General features: G+C 43.4%; 1 protein-coding gene across 2 annotated transcripts in view; it reads left to right on the top strand.

Annotated features, from left to right (window-relative positions):
• The first annotated feature begins 10937 nt into the window (after nucleotides 1–10937).
• Nucleotides 10938–19730, top strand: part of Malt1 (MALT1 paracaspase) — a 45334-nt gene continuing 36541 nt past the window's right edge. For both annotated transcript variants that reach the window (XM_041639251.1, XM_041639250.1), the window contains exons 1-2: nucleotides 10938–11350; nucleotides 17222–17388. In XM_041639251.1, coding sequence (XP_041495185.1) covers nucleotides 11124–11350; nucleotides 17222–17388 — 394 coding nt within the window. In that variant the 5' untranslated portion in view covers nucleotides 10938–11123. The remainder of the gene's footprint in view (nucleotides 11351–17221; nucleotides 17389–19730) is intronic.

Below are 19730 nucleotides of genomic sequence, written 5' to 3'. Positions count from 1 at the left end.
TCCAGCACCCGCATCAGGTAGTCCACAAGGTCCTGTAACTCCAATTCCTGAGGATCTGCTACCCTTTCCTGGCCTCTGCAGGCACCCACACACTGACACACACAACACACATAAGTAAGAGCATACAAAGATTCTGGCATTGGGTTGATGCTAGGAAGTGCAAGTTCAGTCCAAAAGGAAATCCTTCCCTTGGGAGGAAGGTAGGGGGTGACAGTGTGGGTGCTTTAAAATCTACTATACTGTAGACATCAGTGAGCTTGGACAAATGCCAAGAGAAAGAAGATAAAAATCACAGCCTGATAAAAATTGTTGAGTCCCCTGAAATAAACATCAAATTCTAAATCGCTGTCATCTGGGGCCATTTTTATTCCTCCTCTGCTCTCAGCTCCTGGAGACCTATACCCTTTTTTGCTCTTTATTCGCACAATTTCTGGACTAATCTTGACCAATGAATGAGACTCTCCGCATCTCCACTATACGGTGTTCCCAACTCCTTAGACCCTGGAGTTAACCTTTAAAACTCAACCATGGCAGACTATGCTGTGCTCCTGCTTGGACCAAATCTTGGATTGTCCAGTGATTAAATGGTGGTCAAGGGGAGGAGAGCAAGAACCGGCCCTGGTAACCCCTTCTCAATGCCAGCTGTGTCTTCAGCTCCTCCGTGGTTTCCCTTCTGCTGAGACCCACCTGGGGCTGTTACCCACAAAGGCATGTAAGCGCAGTAGCTTACACTTTTGAAGACTGAGGCCTCCGCCCTTCAAAGCTTTGAGAAGATAAATTTAGATGTGAAACAGGAAGTAATCTCTTGTGACTGAAAGGGATCACAGAGAAATTATTGCCCCCAAAATATTTTGAAGCTGAAGTGTGGGGGAACCGTTCTCAGTCATTAGCATGGACCAGAATCCCCTGTTGGGGTTTTGAAGCTACTCAGTATGTGTGTGTGCATTGGGGGGGGGGGGGGGGGGGGACATCTCCATTTTCTGGTTTAGGCTGTCTGTGCTGGAGCCTGCAATTTTGCATTTCTAAAGAGCTCCCCATGATGCTGACACTGCCGAGGTAGGACCATCCTTTGAGAACTGTCACAGAGGTTAAAGAAGAGAGAGAAAAATTTTTCTAGGCTCCAAGGTCTTATCCAGATTGAAATGGGCAGGATGCTGGACCAGGTCAGCTAAGGCGCTCTATCGGTGTGACTTGGTTAAGACTGATCAGGTAAGTCTGCACTGCCGTTTTATAAGTTATTGTTTTCCATTGACGTGACAAAATGCCTGACCAAAATAATAATAATAATAATCACTTAAAGAAGGGAGGGAAGGAGGGAGAGAGGGAGGGAAGACTTATTTTGGCTCATGGTTTGATGGCTACCACCCGTTATGGTGGAGAAAGCATGGGACAGGAACCCTCACCTTTCCTGGAGACACATGCGCAAACATCTATGATAGAAACAGCTATGTAAAGAGTACCAGTGAAAGACCAAATCAATGATGTCATCCACCTCTGGTTTGTTGAACCAATAAGCTTATGGGCAAGGGACTACTGATGAGTAATTGCCCGCCCCCCTACCACCACCAAATAGCTGCATCATAACACAACTCCAGCCTAGCATGGACGATGACCTCCCAGAGCCTGCATAGGCGGGGTCTCTTCCATAAACCTGTCTCTTGCATGCTCTAGCATTTCTCAGACCACATGCAGATGATGGCTGGAAACATGGGGGGGGGGGGCACTGTGGTTCCATGCTAGTGTCTAATGACCCTCTCACCACCCCGGGTGCCCGGCTAGCTCAGTCGGTAGAGCATGAGACTCTTAATCTCAGGGTCGTAGGTTCGAGCCCCACGTTGGGCGCCATATGAAGTAATAAGGGTGGCGGCGGGGCTGCGTCCCCAACACCCCAGCCGCCTGCCCAGCTAGTTTATGCCCCGAAATAATTACACGGACACTGTATTCTTTTAAACACCGTTTGGCCCATTCTCTTCTAGGCTAATTCTCACATATTAATTTAGCCCATTCCTAATCATCTGTGTGTAGCACCCCAAGGTGCGCTTACCGGGGAGATTCTAGCCTAGTCCATCCTGGGTCGGAGCTTCATCCCGGGAGTGGGGCATGGCATCTCTCTCAGGCATCTGCTCCCGAGAGGAAAGCGGTCGAGTCTCTGACCTCACTTCCTCTTCCTCCCAGCGTTCTGTTCTGTTTACTCCTCCCACCTATCCTCTAACCAATAAAATGGGCCAGGGCAGTTCCTTTATTAGCCAATGACCTTCCTCCATCAAGATGGTAATATCATTGGGAGCAGCATTTGTGAATGTCTTTTATTTTTTAAAACATTGCTAAACTACCCTTTTGTATCAAGCATAGAAAAATTGGCTTGAAAATTAACTGCAAGGATAGTTCATGATGCTACAATATACTCTTTCTCCCCAGGGGGTTTCTACTCTGAGATACCAACTATCTTTTTCAAAGTTCTGTTGTCTTGCTGAAGATTGAACTGTGTGTAAGTTGTTTTTCTTGTTGTTCTGAGAAAATGCCTGACATTATAATGACAAAAGGGTTTATTTTGGTTCACAGTTTGAGAGAGGATATAGTCCATCACAATGGGAAAGGCATGCTGGTGGGAGCAGGAGGTGGCTGGTCATATTGCATCTGCAGTCAGGGAGCAGAGAGATGAATACTGATGCTTAGCTGGCTTTCTTTTTTTTTATTCAGTCAAGACTTCAGTCCCACCTCCCTCAGTTAATCCTTTCTGGAAAGCCCCTCATAGACTCCCCAAAGGTGTGCTTCCATGGTGATTCTAAACCCAACCGAGTTGACAGTGAATAGTCACAGTCTAGACTGATTCTTTGATTTTACAACAGCTTTCACCCAGGCATCAGCTGGGATTCTGTGTATGGACCCAGGGGAGGATAGTGAGAGATGAAAATAAACGTAGTATCCCTGCAGAAGTTCTACAGTTCTACACTTCAACACATACAAGTCTGTAACAAAATACTAATACTGAAACAAAAAGGAAGCAAGAAATTGTTGATTTTAGAACAAGGAACAAGGATAGACACCTCAAGATTAGCCAAATAACTTAACCTCTTCCTTTTTTCTTCATGCTTTACAATTTAAAAAAAAAATGTGTCTGTCTGGCTGTGGTGACATAGACTTATAATCCTAGCAACTGGGGTCGAAGTGTAGAGGCTGCAATATCACGAGTTCAAAGCCAGTCTTGATACTATAATAAGTCTGACTCGAAACCAAGCACTAAAAAGTACTTGAGGCTGAGAGTAGTTCCTAAGTATGGGAGAAAATACAATGCTTGGGGCATCTATGGTTGTCAGTGAGGGTGGCAGAAAGAGCAGGGTGGGTCAGTGCTGCACGGACACTTCCTGGCTAGAGATGTGGCAGCCACTCCTAGTCTTGAGACGACACTTTAGAAATTACATGTATTTTTGTGCTCATTCGGTTTATTTGTAGGTAGCTGTGCCAGGGTTCAATCTCTGGAACACACATTGTGAAGGAGGGAATCTGACCACAGTATACACCCTGGTGCACACACACCTGGTACACACACACCTGGGTCCATCCATCCTTGGCAATACATACACAAAACGTAAACAGAACTGATTTGTTTGGGTTCCTCCTGAACAAAATAAGTGGAAGTTAATACCTCAGGATTTTTCAGTCATGATGATTCCTACAGTCTGGCAGCTCTGTGGCCCAATACCTGGCAAGAAATAACACGAGGGGAAAGGTTGATTGGGGCTCATGGTTTGTGAGGGTATGGTCCGTCATGACAGAGAAGGCCTGGCAGCTGAAGGCCTACCTTCTCCAGCGACAGCCCACCTCTTAAAGGTCTACAGCCTTTCAAAACATCACCAGTTGAAGGCCAAGTGATCACACAGGAATCTGAAGGGGACATTTTCATTCAAATTCTAACAGTCCACTCATGGCTCCCAAAGGTCATGTTATCTCACTATGCAACCTACTTTCAGTCAGTCCAACTTTAAACCTTCCTACAGTCAGACTGGCAGGGTGGCTCAGCAGATAAAAGGTGTGTGCCACCAAGTCTGACAATCGGAGCTGTATCCCCAAGATACATGTGATGGAATGAGAGAAAAGACTCCTAGGAGTTGTCTTCTGGCCTCTATATATATGTCATAGAACACATATGCCTGTGACACCTGCAACACATACACAAAAATAAATAAATGAAATAAAAAAAACTTTTTAAACGGCTTATAGTTCCAATATTGTTCAAAAGTCAAAAGTATCTTTTGTCACGAAGGCACTCTTAGCTATGAGTCCCAGCAAATCAAAACATAAAGTTACTTAATTTCAACACACTATGGCACAGACTAAACATTCCCATTCCAAAAAGGAGGAATGGAACTATATCAAAACAAACAAAAAAAACTATACCAGAACAAGATCAAATCTAGCAGAGAAAACACAAACTCTTCAGCTCCATATCCATTATCCAAAACCTTGAGGTCTCTATCACACCGGAGGCTCCATACAACGGCCTCTCTACTTCTCCCTCCAGGGAATCTGACTGTGCTACACATTGCATGGATTAAATGGCTTTCAAGAACTTTGGTGCAAGGCATGATGGCCTTGTTTGAATGAAAGTAGTCCTCATAGGCTCATATATTTGCATACTTAGTCCCCAGTGGATGAGACATTTGGAAAGGATTATGGAAAGGATTTGGAAAGGTGTGGTCTTGTTGAGGAGGGGTATGTCACTTGGAATGGGCTTTGAGATTTCAAAACCCCAGGCCAGGCTCAGTGTCTCTCTCTCTCTCTCTCTCTCTCTCTCTCTCTCTCTCTCTCTCTCTCTCTCTGCCTGCTGCCTGTGGATCAGAATATAGAGCTCTCACTACTGCTCCATCCAGTGCCTTGCCTGTTTTCTTCCCACCATGATGATAATGGACTAACCCTCCGAAAATGTAAGCAAGCCCCCAATTCCCCAGTTGAACTCTTTGATAAGAGTTGCCTTGGTCAAGGTGTCTCTTTACAGCAATAGAACAGTGACTAAGACACTCTGTAACTCTTGTGTTTTGTCTGCTTATCATGGTGGTGAGTATGCGAGTTTGATGCAATCTAGAGTCACCTGGGAAGGGAGTCTCAATGAGGGACTATCTGGATTTGGTTGGCCCATGGGCATATCTATGAAGGACTATCTTGTTTATAGTAAATGAGGTAGGAAAACACACCCACTGTGGGTGGCACCATTCCCTCAGCAGAGGATTGTGAACCACAGGAAGTGTTCTCTGCTCCCGATTAGGGATATGACTTCTTAAACTCCTGACAACGTGACATCCTCCTTTATCCTAGAATTGTGAGCTTACAGCATACTAAGGCTTTGCTAGCCCATGGCTCCAAGCTCTTCCCATAGTCCTCCTATGTTCTATTTCCAAACACATACAAACCATGTGGTCAGGATTATCATAGCAATAGCTTTTACTTCTCAGTATCCATTTCCTATATTCCCTACTGTTTTCATACTAGCCAAAACTTAAAGGAATAAGAATTTACTTTCCTTATAATCCATCATGATAGGAAATGCATGGTATCTGAAGTGGCTGAGACTATGGCAGGGGCATAAGACTGCTTATTTACATCTGAGTGACTGAACAGGAAGTAGTAAGACTGGGACCAGAAGAGAGGTGAGGCTATATCCCTCAAGGCCCAGACCAAAGCAACCCACTTTCTGGAGCTAGGGCTCAAATCCATAATTTCCCAAATCACACTCTTAGCTGGGATGAGGTGTTAAAGACATGAGCCTGTGGGGGATATTTCACATTTAAATCTACAAAGACTGGTTAAAAGTAACTCTATATATTTCTTCAATTTATGGTTGCTTTTTTTTTCATTCCTAGATTACTATTGGCAAAGATCACTTACTACCACAAAAAACTATAGTACACTACACTATACTATACTATACTATACTATATATAGACCGCTCATCTATACTATTTTACAATACTTTTTATTTAGATTTTGCTTTTCCAGAGTCCAGATATATAGCTCAGACTGGTCTTAAACTTTTGATCCTTTTATTTCAGCCCTCTGAGTACTCGCATTTCAGGCCTGCACCACCAAAGCCAGTTGTAAGACTCCTTGAACTTCTAGTCTTCTTTCTAGTGCAGACTAAATAAGTTCTCAAAACTCCAAAAGTTAAGTAACTATCGTGATTGCAATATTTCAAATATTCCTCATCACTTACTAAAATCAGAATTTCTCAAGCTTTAAGCTCTTGCCAGTTTTTAGGATTTCAACGCCCTCACATGCCTTGGTAATTTTATAGGCTCCTTTAGAGAAAAATCGCATTTTAACTTAAATAAATTTGGCATTACTCTAGTCAAATTACTGGAGAACTGATGACTCTGACAGACATTTTCTTTTAAATACTATGAAAAGAAAATCGACATGCTATTAAAAAGGCATCCTGTATAACCCGCTGATGCTATAGTAGGCACAAACCTGTAACAACTTAGCCCTTTAGTCTGACTTATTCTGATCTGACTCCTTTCTTCAGTTTGGTCTTCGCCCTTTTTCTTGTGAGCCTCCAGTTCGCCTGAACCAACCACAGTTGTTCCCGTGATTTCCTTGGGTCTTCTTCCTGCTCTGCTTCTGAGAGCACTTCTCTCTCTGGCCACAAAGAAGGAAGTGCTTATCTTTGTCTTTCATTGTCTTTGGCTAAGGCTGTCTCACAACGCTGAGAAGTGGAGAAACCTCACAGCAATGTAAGCAGTTCTTGCTCATTAATAAACTCTGTAAAGTGGCAGCTCAGCTGATTCTCTCTTTCACTGTGGGAAAAGACCAGTTTTGTGTCTGTGAAGCAAATGCATTCCAGCATCCCTGATAGGTTTGTATGTTTGCTTGTATTTATCATTGCTAATCACATCATTAGAATCTCTTCCAAAGAGGCAACAATTTTTGGCTCCCTCACTAAAAAATGAGTTACATGAAATCTCTGACATATGTTCATTGTGTGTTTGCTGATGTTCATGACTTCAACTTAAAACAAAACTATCCTCCAGCAGTACTTGGCACAAGGGTCAGACACAACGTAAGCACCCAGTGCCTATTGGCTGGCACTTGAATGGATGGATTTAGGTAAGTACAGTCTTCAAAATAACTAGAAGCAGTAAGATCTAGATGGTTCATTATGAGAGTAGGGTGTGGAACACTGGAATGATGTACTTAGCTACCATGTTTAAGTTATAAGTGAAATAAGATAATTCCCTCTGTTCTTTAGGAAACATCAGCCAAAATGGGCTACGAGGGATGTGGCCAGTATTGTGTCTGAGTGCGGCCTTCACGGTCCTACCTCAAGGATGAGTCAGAGAGGTCACTAAATGTTTAGACATGGAGTAAGGGATGGGGACAATGAGTGACATTTAGTTGTCATTTTCAATTCCCTTATCTTCAGTATATACAGACCCAGAGGCCTTTAGATATTCTCCTATACCAAGTCTTTTAAGACCTGTTCATTTACGAACTATAGTGTCTGTCATTTTTTGGTTAACATCCACAATCAAATTCTGTGAGAGAGAAAAAAACTGAATCAGTGTCTACATCCATGAGTAAGATTAAGATTACATCATCAGACTTTTCTATGGACTGCAACCGTAAGCTTCCTCAAATTGTCCAGATTCACAGAGACTTTTATCCCTTTCAGCTAATAAGGAAAAACTCCCGGTGATATTTATTACCTATACACACGCATTATATTTAAGGGATATTTGGAAGCCGTAATCTTTGGCCAGTGAAGGAAAGGCTCTTCCTGCCAAACCCGACAATCTGAGTTCAATCCAAGGACCCATACAGCGAAAGAAGGGAACCCTCTCTCAAAAGTTGTCTTCTGGCCTCTGCATGTTTGCTCCCGCCAACCCCCTCCCCCCCCGCCTGCTGCCACCACCACATATACACATTCACACAATAAACAAATGAATTTTTCATTAAAATTTTAGAAAATTTTAAGTTAAAAATTAAAGCCATTTCTAGATGGTTGTGGCTCATGTCTTTAATCCCAGCACTCAGGAGGCAGAGACAAGGCAGATCTCTGTGAGTTTGAGGCCAGACTGGTCTACAGAGCGAGTTCCACGACAGGCTCCAAAGCTACAGAGAAACCCTGTCTAGGAAAAAAAAAAATAAAGCTACTCATACATTTTCTCTTGTCATTATATAATTGTTGGGAGAGGAAAACAAAGCTAAGTTCTTAAAATGTTCCCAAAATTAACGTATCAATTTTCAAAGTACTAACTAATATAGACATACGCCACATAACATGGTGATCAACAACTATGCTAATTGGTTTAACAAAAACTAGGGGCATCTGGGAAGAGGGAATCTCAACTGAGACAATGCTTCATTAGATTGCCTGCAGGCACATCTGAGGGACATACTGTTGATTGATGGAGGAGAAACAAGCTCACTTTGGGTAGTGCCATCTCCACCCAAAGTTGTATAAAAAAGCAATCTGAGCAAGCCATCGAGGCAAACCCGGAAGCCGCATTCCCTGTACGGTCTCTACATCAGTTCCTGCCCTGCCTGAGTTTCCGCCCTGACTTCCCTTAATGGTGGTAAGATGAAATAAACCCTCATATGTTGTTTTTGGTAGTGGTGTTGATCATAGCAACAGAAATCAAACTAGAATAACAACAGACTGCACCTGTTGTCCCAGGAGACTGGGTTCACACAATAAAAATCACCTCATGAATGGAGGTTCCCATGTCCCGCACTCATCGTGAGCTCCTGGGTTTCACAGAGCTGGAGGGGGGGGGGGGGCGGGTTAAGAACTCAGTGAATGATACATCATGTGCCCAAGAGATGGCTGACAGATGACTGAGCTCAATAGTGGGGACCTTCGTGGTGAAAGAGAGAACTGACTTTTACCATTTGTCCTCTGATCTCCATACAGGTGCCACGGCACGCGCAATTGCATGCACATACGCAGATAAGTAAATGAAAACAATAAACATGTCTTTAATGGGAAAAAAAATCACCGCATGATGCATTTCTCAGAATGTACTCCCACCCTCAAGTCATGGATATGCTGTGCTTACTTTCCCCAGTCACAGGCACAGAAACTAAAGCTCAGACAGGTTCACTAACTCACCTAAGGGGATATCAGCAATAAGTGGCAGCATCAAGTTGTGAACTCACAGCTAACTTTAAAAGTCACGCATGCCCCAGAAGAAAAGTGAAAATTAGGTAGTAGAAATATAAGGACTTTATTAAGAGAAGAAATATACCAACCATAAAATGCGATGTCTGTCAAAGTACAGAATGGAGGGTAGCAGAAAAGGTGGCTGTGTAGATTCTAAAATAGTAGACAGAAAAAAACTCTTAGGAGGAGGGCGAAGTGAAAGAGGCACTTGGAGAACAGGGGGATGGGAAGGGAAGCCACATGGCACCTAGCTGAGCTATACTGCGTAAGGATGCCCAGAGTGCAAACAGAAAGAATACCCACACGGTAAATAGTATAAGCATGGACTTATGATCTTTTCACATAGGAGAAGCTTCATAAGTAATGGCCTGCGCAAGTAGGTTTGGAAGGGGAAATAAAATTATTGGATTTAAATTTAATTGGATTTCAATTAAAAGGTAGAATGACAATAGATGAGGAAACTTAGGACTGGAGATGTAACAGAGCTGACGGAGTGCTTGCCTCGCAAACGACAGGCCTCCGTTTCTAGAACCAGGTCTGCATAGAACTGTGCACGGTGGCGAACACCTGCAGCCCCAGCTCTCAGGATCACGGTGCAGAGAGGAAAAAGTTTAAGGCCAGCTTGAACGACTTGAGGTAAACTGAGCCGGGAAGGCTTGTACCTCAGGGCTGATTGGTCATCCTAAATTGTTTGTTCCTATGTCAAACAAGCCTATAGTTTCCAACGGGATAACAACCTTTGCTGTGGATGAGACTAGGCAAGAGATAAATGTAGCTTTTCCTACCGCTTCGTCTAGAATCTAGGCGGTGTTCATATTCCAAGCAGTTCCCCTGCATGATCTAAATCATCTATGATCTAGACTCATGAGTTAGGGTCTAGATTATCCAGGGGAACCGTTTGGAATATGAACACTGTGACAGTTTGATCTGAAGGACACCACACCATTACTGCTAAAATCCATTTGCAGGATCTAATAAGTTAAAATAGACAGGAAGTATTTGGGTTTTGCTTGCTTGCTTTTGCGGAGCTGAGGATGGCTCCAGAGCTTTAGACATGCCAGACCAGAGTCCTACCACCAAACTGCACGATTGAATCCCTCAGTCTTAAAATAAAAAGACTCGAAACAAGTTGGGTCAATTCCCTTACGAGTATCTAAATCTCCAATTCCACTACTTTCCTCTGGCAACATCATCCGCTAGCAGAGGAAGCGTCTGCTGAGGTTGCCCAATGTGGGGAGCTGGCGGCCTCTTGGCGAACACCGCACATACGCAAACCCCGGGGTCCTCGGAGAGCAGACGCGCGCGTGGGGGCGCCGCCAGGAAGCGCGTGCTACCCTCTCCGGCGTGAGGTAAGCATCCTCCCACGGTCCCGGGAAGCTCCTACGCCGCAGGCTTCCTAGCTGTGGCAATGCCTCCACCGCTGCTTCCTCCAAATGCTCTACCCACCCGTCCCTTCCTGCTCCGCAGACTCAGAAGCCGCCCGGGAAGGGCGGCCGCATGCCCCGCCCACATCCCGCCCCGTGCCTAGAGGGGGAGGCAAGCCGGTGGCACGCCCGCAGCCAGACCCCGCCCCCTGCCCCGCCCCCCTCACCGCAGGTGGGACTGTAGCCACTCGTGAACCGGCCCCACCCTAGGGCCCGCCCCCATGCCCAGCTCTCCCTGCAATTGGAGAGGCCGCCCGCACATAGCAACGAGGCCCCACCCAAACTCCGCCCACACACGCGCAGCCCGGCCCCGCCCCCTAGGCCCGCCCCCCTCTTCGGCCGGCGCGCCCCGGGGCTTCTCAGGGGAACCTGTCGCGCGGGCCGGGAGCAGTACTTCTTCCTGTGAGGGCCTCACTGTGCGGCGGACTTCTCCTTCCGCTCCTGCGACTCGCGGGACGGCGAGGAGCAAGCGGAAGGTGCACAAGGGCGCCGAGGCCCGAGGTGACCGGCTGGAGCTGGGCGGCGGGGCCACCGGCGTAGCCATGTCGCTGTGGGGGCAGCCGCTGCAGGCCTCGCTGCCCCCGGCTGTGCACCCTTCTCCGACCGCGCCCTCGGGGCCTCCGAGCGCCCCTCCAGCCGGCGCAACCCTCAACCGCCTGCCGGAGCCGCTGCTGCGGAGGCTCAGTGAGAGCTTGGACCGCGCGCCCGAGGGCCGGGGCTGGAGGCAGCTGGCGGAGCTGGCGGGCAGTCGGGGACGCCTCAGACTCAGGTGAGCGGGGACGCGCGACCCTCGGGTAGAGGGGTGTGCCCCGGGGCAGGGAGTCGCGCGAGACCGACAGGGACCCTGGGATCGGGAAGGAACTGGCACTTAGGGCCAGATGGCACCTTCACACCGACCTTCCTCCCCTGAAGCTGGAGAGCCCTGGCTGGGAATGAACCCGCGCTGTCTTAAGAGGAGGAAAGCTTATCCGCAGGGTTGTAATCCGATGGGTTTTAAAGCAAAAGAGAGGGATGTGGACACCGCCCTCGGACCCCAAAAGGGCGATACCGAGGGACCCGGGCGGGTGGAGGAGCGAGGCGTGCAGGGGTTCCTGGAGGCTGGGTAGAGAGAGACAGAAGGAGGGGAAAGACGGGACCAAATTCCCCATCGGCTTCAGTCCAGCGAGCTGACCAAACTTTGTCCTGACTTCACCACGTACATCAGACTCTTGAGAAATTAAATTGCTTTCCTGCTGAGAAAAGGGACCGCTGACATTTGCCTTGGCCCCACAGTCAGTGTTTCTCAACGTTTTGGATCTCAAGATGACGTGTTGAAGACGACAGATAGGTTTTGTGGGGGTTCTGTATCTTCTGCAGGTGTATACGAATATTTATCATTTGAAAGTAAAACCAATAACCCTTAAAATATTGATCTTAAAAGTAATTCTTACACAGTCGCAGAAACAGGTTTTTTTTTTCTTCAGAAAAAGTTTATCCAAAAACCAAATAGAGCATTGGTTAACATTTTTAACCTCTGTTGCTTTGGTTTGGTTGGTTTTTGTTTTTCAAAACAAGATCTTGCTATGTGTCCTCGGATTTCTCTGTCCTGCTTCAGTCTCCCTAACGCTGGGATTCCAAGCTGGCATCGTCATATTCATCTTGAAGTCTTTTTCCCTTCTTTGTTTTTGCGACAGGATCTCACTGTAGTCTGAGGTGCCCTGGAACACCGTGTCAACCACTCTAGTCCAGATCTTGTAGCCTTCATTCTTCCTGCCTCAAAATGCTGAATGCTCTGGACGTCTTTACAGTGCCGTAGTTTAATTGTAGAGTTGGATTCTTTTCTGTATTTGATTCATTCCGTTGAGCATCGTATCAGAACTCTAGAAACTTGTGTATACACCTTGAAAAATAAATAGAAAATGGTGACTTAGTACTAGTAAGAAAAAAAAGTGTTTTAACCTTATGGATCACCTGAAGGTGGACTCAGGAGCTGCACTAGGGGTTCCCACATGAACTGTGAACCTTATATCCCTGTCAAGATTTCAACCTGCCTTTTAACTCCTCCAGTTTCTTGTCAAATAACTAAACTTAAACTTTTACTGAAATTATTTGTGTGCATCTTTATAATTATGCTCAGGAGCAGGAGTCATTTCTCATACATAGCACTCTTAGACAAATACTTCTTAAATCAAGAGGGGAGTCTTCACTCAAAGTTATATTGATTGAGTGCTTCTTTTTAGCTGGAAGTTCTGATAGACTGGTTTTTGGGAACATTCACAGTAACATGTGAAATGCTGGGTTGGATGTAAATAGTATCCTTTATTGAACACATAGTGTGTTACAGTGTACTGCTTACAAGCATTATCCACCTTAACCTTCCCAACAACCCTGAGCTTCAGAGTTTAGGACTGAGGCAGAGTACTATTGGTATGGGATTATTGCTCAAGTAGAAGAGGCCCATGTTGCCTGATTTTTAAAAAAATCAGAAAATGGCAAACTAAGCTGGTGCCACATACTTATAATCCTAGCACTTGGGAGGCAGAGGCAGGAGGATCAAGGAGTTCAAGACCAGGCACGTGAGACCCTGTGTAAGAGAAGTCAGACAAACAACGGACTAGCAAAGCTGAGCAAAGGACTTAGTTCTGTTCTATGGAAAAAAGATACTGGTGTTGGGTATCCAAAAAGATAGAAAATGTTATTCAAACTTCATAAATTTCCCTACTTCTAGACTTACATGATACAAGAAATTGTTTTCTTTGAGGGCAGATCTGCAGGGTATTATGGCGTTAACTGTGAATCCAGTTAAGGAAGGTGCTAGGCTTCCTGGAGAGAGCCTATATGGTGATGAAGGAAGACACAAGAGTCGGTGTACTAAGCTACTAAACTATAAAAGGAGTGGGTTCTTGATTCTGGGTATTAAGTTTCCCTTCCCACGCCTTCAGGAAGATATTGCTAAGTAAACTTCAGAATGGTATTAATCATTGTTTGGGGGAATTTAGGGAAACGTTTGAATTACAAGGAGTTATTAATATAGAGAGAAGGCCAGTTACTGTCCACTTTCAGGATCTTAGAATTTGAGGTAGATTTCATGAGTCTTTCAAGATAGTGTTTAGATAGCTCCGTGTAGGTTAGTTGGGGTAGGGAGGGTTGGAGAATCTGGTAGTAAACTCACACTGATTAACATTAGAAGAATTGGTTGCTATTAAAAGTTAGTACTGAAAGCCAGGCACATCTTTAATCCCAGCACTCAGGAAGCAGAGGCATGTGATCAGCGTTGAGTTCTGGGCCAGCCAGTGCTACATAATCAGACGCTGTCTCACAAACAGCAACAAAAATTAGCGCTGAAAACTTGAAACTGGCAAGTCTGAACCAAAGGGATAGGTAGTTACAGCTGGAGATGCTTACTGTGTTTAAGACCTTTTTAAACGTTCTTTTCAAGTGACTTCATGCTGGTGGTAGAAGAGTGTCTGGTAATAAGTGGTAAAGACATTGCAGAGAGTCTGGCCCAGAATGTATGACAAGTCGTGGGGAAACGTGAAGTGCCTTCCCCAGTCACTGAATTCACAGCCCTAATCTCAGAATGTTGTCTTTTCTACTTATTTTTCTTCTTTCTTTTTTTGCTGTTTTGGTTTGTTTGAGGTGAAGTCTTACTACATAGACCAGGCTGACCTTAAACTTATCACAATCCTCCTGCCTCTGCTTTCTGAGTGCCACCGTCCTCACTCGACCTGTTGTCACACTACTCCTTACATTTTTAATTAAGAATTTAATAATGTAAACCACAGGGAGGGTCCATTCAGAGCTATCTCCAGAGATGAGGAATATCAGAAACGTTTTCAGGTGATTATTGATGATTTAGTTTGAATCTTTGCTTGTAATCTAGTTTGCTCTAACCAGAGACATGTAGGAATGCCCTGCATTCAAACCCTGATTGTGTTCAAACTGATCTAACATCAGACATTTAAGTGAGGATCTCAGAGAGAGCTTCCTCTGCCTCTCAGGTGTTGGAATCAAAGGTATGCACCACCATGCTTGACTAAAATCAGATGTCTTTGCTGCCAGTTGAGACAGTCTTAGAGTGTCAGCATATGTTGATTGGTGGTGAGTGGAACAGCTGACCTCCAAGGATTGGCAGAACTTTCAGAAGGCTTGAAAGTAGGGTTGTGAAACATGAGCCAAGGCGGAACATCTGTTGCCGCTAGTCTGCAGTGTGAAGATGCTCTTTAGCTGCAGAAATCTTACCCTCAAGCAGATCATGATAAAAAAGAAAACATGTATTTAAAAGATTAATGCAAATGTCCCTTATCTGTCTATTCAGTCTGAATTCTGAAGTGTGCTAGAAGTCAAGCTTTTATCTCTAAATGCTTTTCTACCTAATCTTCTGATGTTATCCTTCACCGACGGTTTTAAATAGTCAAGCTGATTACAACTATTAAGTATATCTGCTTTCCCCAGATGTGTGTGTAGACTGCTATAGCTGTCTCCTCTTAAATGACTAGTAGGCATCTTAAATGTAACATGTGCAAAACTTAGTGTGTACCCTCCAGTAAACCTCTTGCTCTTAGTTCTCTGTATCTGAGTGACTACTACATCTCCCCAGTTGACCAGAAAATCCAGTCACTCCAGACTTCACTTGTATACACATCATCTTTGTCAGTAAATCCTGGCTGCTATGTATTCAGTATATATTTAGAATCCAGCATCCACTGCCACACTAGGCTAAGCCTACATATCTCACCCAGTTTTTTCTAGTAGTTGCTTGAGTTCTCCTTTACTTCCCATTCCAACCTGTTCGAAACACAACAGTTAGAATGCTTCTTTCAAAATATTGGTTAACAAGTTGGGGTTGTGTATTAATAAGGGGCGGCGGGGCTTAGTCCACAGCACCCCAGCCGCCTGCTCGGCTAGCTTATGCCCCGAAATAATTACACGGACACTGTATTCTTTTAAACACTGCTTGGCCTTTTAGCTCTAGCACTTACAGGCTAATTCTCACATCCCGATCAACCCATCTCTAATAATCTGTGAGCATTGGTCTTACCGGGAAGATTCTAGCCTATGTCCATCCTGGGTTGGAGTGTCTGCCGGGGAGCGGGGCATGGCGTCTCTTCTGAGGCATCTACTCCCAAGAGGAGAGCTGTGGAATCTCTGAGCTCACTTCCTCTTCCTCCCAGCGTTCTGTTCTGTTTACTCCTCCCACCTATCCTCTAACCAATAAAATGGGCCAGGGCAGTTCCTTTATTAGCCAATGACCTTCCTCCATCAGGGTTGTAGCCAATTCTATAGGACCTAAAAATTTTTTAAAAGCAAAATTTCGGCTGCTTTAGTGATAAAGAAGTTCTTTTATTTCTAAATTTAAGTTTTTAGAAACCACATCAAAACACTCTTACAAGGACATAACTAAAACAGGAAAAATAAAAGTTGGCTAAGTGTACATATCACCTTAGCCAAAAGCCAGTGAGTACCCATGCAGAAAAGCAGTAAAGCAAAAGATATACAAAATCTTACTTCTAGTTTTATACCTTGTTTTGGAACAGAAATATCTAACCTCAATTTGATCTTTGTTAAGAAGGAAAACTCTGGCCATTGAACTTTTTTTTATATCAGTTAGAACATCCCTTGTTTATATCTGATGTAATTTCAAGTTTCAGTGCCTGACAAACTTCTGAATCATGAAACGTGTATTTTGTATACTGCACTCATGTATTTATGAATCTCCTATTCATGTGAAAACTTAGTAACTTATTTGTAATACATGATCTTTGACAAGGCTTCTTATGACTTTTCCAGTTGCTAACTTTATAACATTGATTATCCTATCTAGTATCATTTTTGAGGCATTAGCTTCTCTGTTCTTAATACTTCTCACACTGTTTATATCTGATCATGCTATGATTTACAGTATCTTGGCCTCATGGGATGAGAAGCACATTCCTCTCAAATGAGAGCAGCATCTTGCCAGCTGGGTAGTCCCTTCATTTTGAGTCATATTCGACTTCATCTTTTGAAAAAGTTAAGGGAGCTGTAATTATGTTACCTGAGCATATATCATGCTTAAGATTCAGCTGGAAGTTTATCAGAAATGCTGTCTAAAATAATCAAAGGATGTTGAATCCAGTAGTCATTATCATCTATAGCTTTTCAAACGTTTTGTGTCTTGACTGCAACTGTTAACCATAGAGTATTTGATACACAAAATATTTGTATTAAAATATTTGTATTAAAAAAAGAACTACAAAGAAGAAAGTGAAAAGAAAAAGGAAGGAAGAGTTCAGAGGCCTGGTGCAGTGCCCTAACACTCAGCAGCTGGGAGGAGACAGGTAGCTCTCTAAATTCAAGATCAGCTGATCTTTATAGGAAGTTCCAGGCCAGCCAGAGCTACATAGTAAGACTCTGTTTTAGTAAATAAATAAAGTGAAGAAATTTTCTAGTCTTTTCCTTGCTTTCAATTTTAGGATAAAAGTTTGATTAGCCTCAAAGCTAAATTTCTCTCACACTCTTTAAAATTAATTATAGGAGCTAAGGGAGAGAAGAGGAAGGAATGCTGGAGGAGGCAAAGGAGGATGGAGGGGCTTAGTTTTCATCATGTAATTAGTTTCCTGCCACCTATAATGGTCCAGCTACATATTGGGCATATCATGAATTAAATCTGTTGTTTCAGTTGCCTAGACCTGGAGCAGTGTTCTCTTAAGGTACTGGAGCCAGAAGGAAGCCCAAGCTTGTGTTTACTGAAACTAATGGGTGAAAAAGGATGTACAGTCACAGAATTGAACGACTTCCTACAGGCTTTGGAGCACACTGAGGTTCTTCAGCTTCTCAACCCCCCAGGTAGATGGTTTTTGTTTTGTTTTTTCCTTTAGGAATGTTCCTCAAAAATTCATGGAGTCAAATTTAGAGAAAAGCACATCTTTTAACCAGGTAAATTGTGTTCAGTATTTTTAGAACATATAAATGCATAGAGCATCATTCGCGCCCCCCCCCCCCCCGCTGAGACCGAAGGAAAGCATCAAAAGTGTTGGATTATAGTTCAAGAAGCAAGCTATATAAGACATTTTAAGCAATTATTTTAAAAATTTGATATAACCACATATTTAATATTAGAGAATTATGTAATAATATTATAGTTCAGTACAAGACTCCCCTATTGTAGAAAGATGCATGCTAAAGTATTTACATGTAAGGTTTCTATAGCATACACTGAAATACACAGAAACACAAATACACAAAAATAAAAATGAAATACAAAATTAAAAACAAAACAAATAGGAAACAGGCTGGAGAGAGAGCTGCTTCAAAAAATAGAAAACAGTTTGTCCATGTAGCTGCAGGTGAAGTTGACCAACCACAGTGATATCAGAGAGGAAGGACCTTTCATCAAGTTGCTTGATTGGGCCAGGTATGGTAGTCCATGTCTGTATACCCAGTACTGTAGAGACTAAAAGGAAGACCAAGAGTTCCAGGCCAGCCTAGACTACATAGTGAGATTCTGTTTCAGATAAACAAACATTGCTGGTGGCAGCAGCTGTGCAAGCCTCCTTTCCAGGATTCCATTTGGCCATATGTTCCATTAGAAGCGAATAATCCAGTCAAGCATGGAAAGACTGTAAACGTTAGACTTGATGCTCTCTATTTTACACAATTTTGGTGTATTAATTAATGTTTCCTTATATAGCCAAACTGGTTATTATGTATTTTTAAATTATTTATGTATATGTGCACATGTCTATATAAGATATAAGTTTGTTCACCACATGCATGCAGGTGCTTCGAGCCAGAGGGCATAGGATCCCCTGGAGCTGAAGTTATAGGTAGTTTGTGAACTGCTTGATGGTGAGTGCTGGTCACTGAACCTGTATCCTCTGTAAGAGTACTAAATACTCTTAACCACTGAGCCATCCCTTCAGCTTCTCTGATATAGTTTGAATATGAAAAATTAGGAATATAAGATATAGTGGTAAATTGCCAATTACACCTACCAGAAACCCAAACTCAAATTGATGAGGGTAAATTATTATTTCTACCTGAAACACCCAGAAGTGGAAAAGACTTCCTAAGAGACAGAGAAGAACCCTAAGTGTAATGTTTTTCCTCTTCTTTCTTAGCATTGACTTCCTTCTAAAACTGACACTCACCTAGCCCAGGATGTCTGCTAGGTGTTCTTAAGCGCATTTATCTTTGTCCCAGAATGCTAAGCAAAAAGGCAGGTTTATTCTAATTAACTAGTTTTGCTCACTTGCTTGTTCCTAATACTTTCATTGTAGCCAAGGATGTGGAATGTGTTGATATGCCTGGTTTAAAGCCAAGAATGAAGTTAGGCTGAGTCAGCTTTCCAGGAACCACATGGATCACCAAACAAAAATAGACTTGCTTGATAAGAAAAAGAGGCAGGCGACCTGGAGATGTAACCAGGCTGCTGACTACAAATACAAAGGGTCCTAGACTCCCAGCCTTCCTCTTATACCCTTGCATCCCTTCTTTTGAGGTGTACAGTATTGAATGGTTGGCTTCAACTGGGCCTATGGGCTAGGAGCAATGAACTGCTAATGCAGATGCCACGTGCTGTTATTGCCCATCTCTAAAGAAGCATTTAAAAATTTTTTATATACTCAGTACTTCAATTAACAGGTACTCAGAAGTTGTAAGAATTGAAATCTACTAGCTTAATGCACTGTGCTATCTACTAATTTCTCATGCTTTATAGAACACCAAAGCCTCTGAAAATCTAAGCCTTTCTGAGAAATAAATATAACTTTTGAATTTTATTCTTCTTTTTAGTAATATAATCACTCTGACTGTAGGTTGCATGCAGCTAGTGGGGTGTTTTCTGCCTCAGAGAGTTACAGGAATCACATGGAATGGAAGCCCATGCCTGTAATTCATCATTCAGAAGGCTGAAGTAAGAGGAGCACCATGAGTTTAAGGTTAGCCTGGACTACGTAGTTAGTCCAGGCAAGCTTTAGCTACAGAGTAATTCTATTTATCAGACAGACAAAAAATAATTATAGAACTATCTTTTATGTTTTAATAACAAGTTTGAGAATAAGACTATCGTAAGAAAAAGATAAGCTCTGACAAAAATCAGTTTAATTTGTGACTTTACTTGGAATTATTCATTGAACACTTCTTGTATTCCATTATCTTCACAGTTTAAGTATATGGATTCAAAGATG

Source organism: Microtus oregoni, unplaced genomic scaffold (genome assembly GCF_018167655.1).
Source record: "Microtus oregoni isolate MIOR12 unplaced genomic scaffold, Mior012 000057F_ref0000458, whole genome shotgun sequence".
NCBI lineage: Eukaryota > Metazoa > Chordata > Mammalia > Rodentia > Cricetidae > Microtus > Microtus oregoni.
The sequence above is the reverse complement of the archived record's forward strand: the minus strand, read 5'-3'. Positions and strand labels throughout refer to the sequence as shown.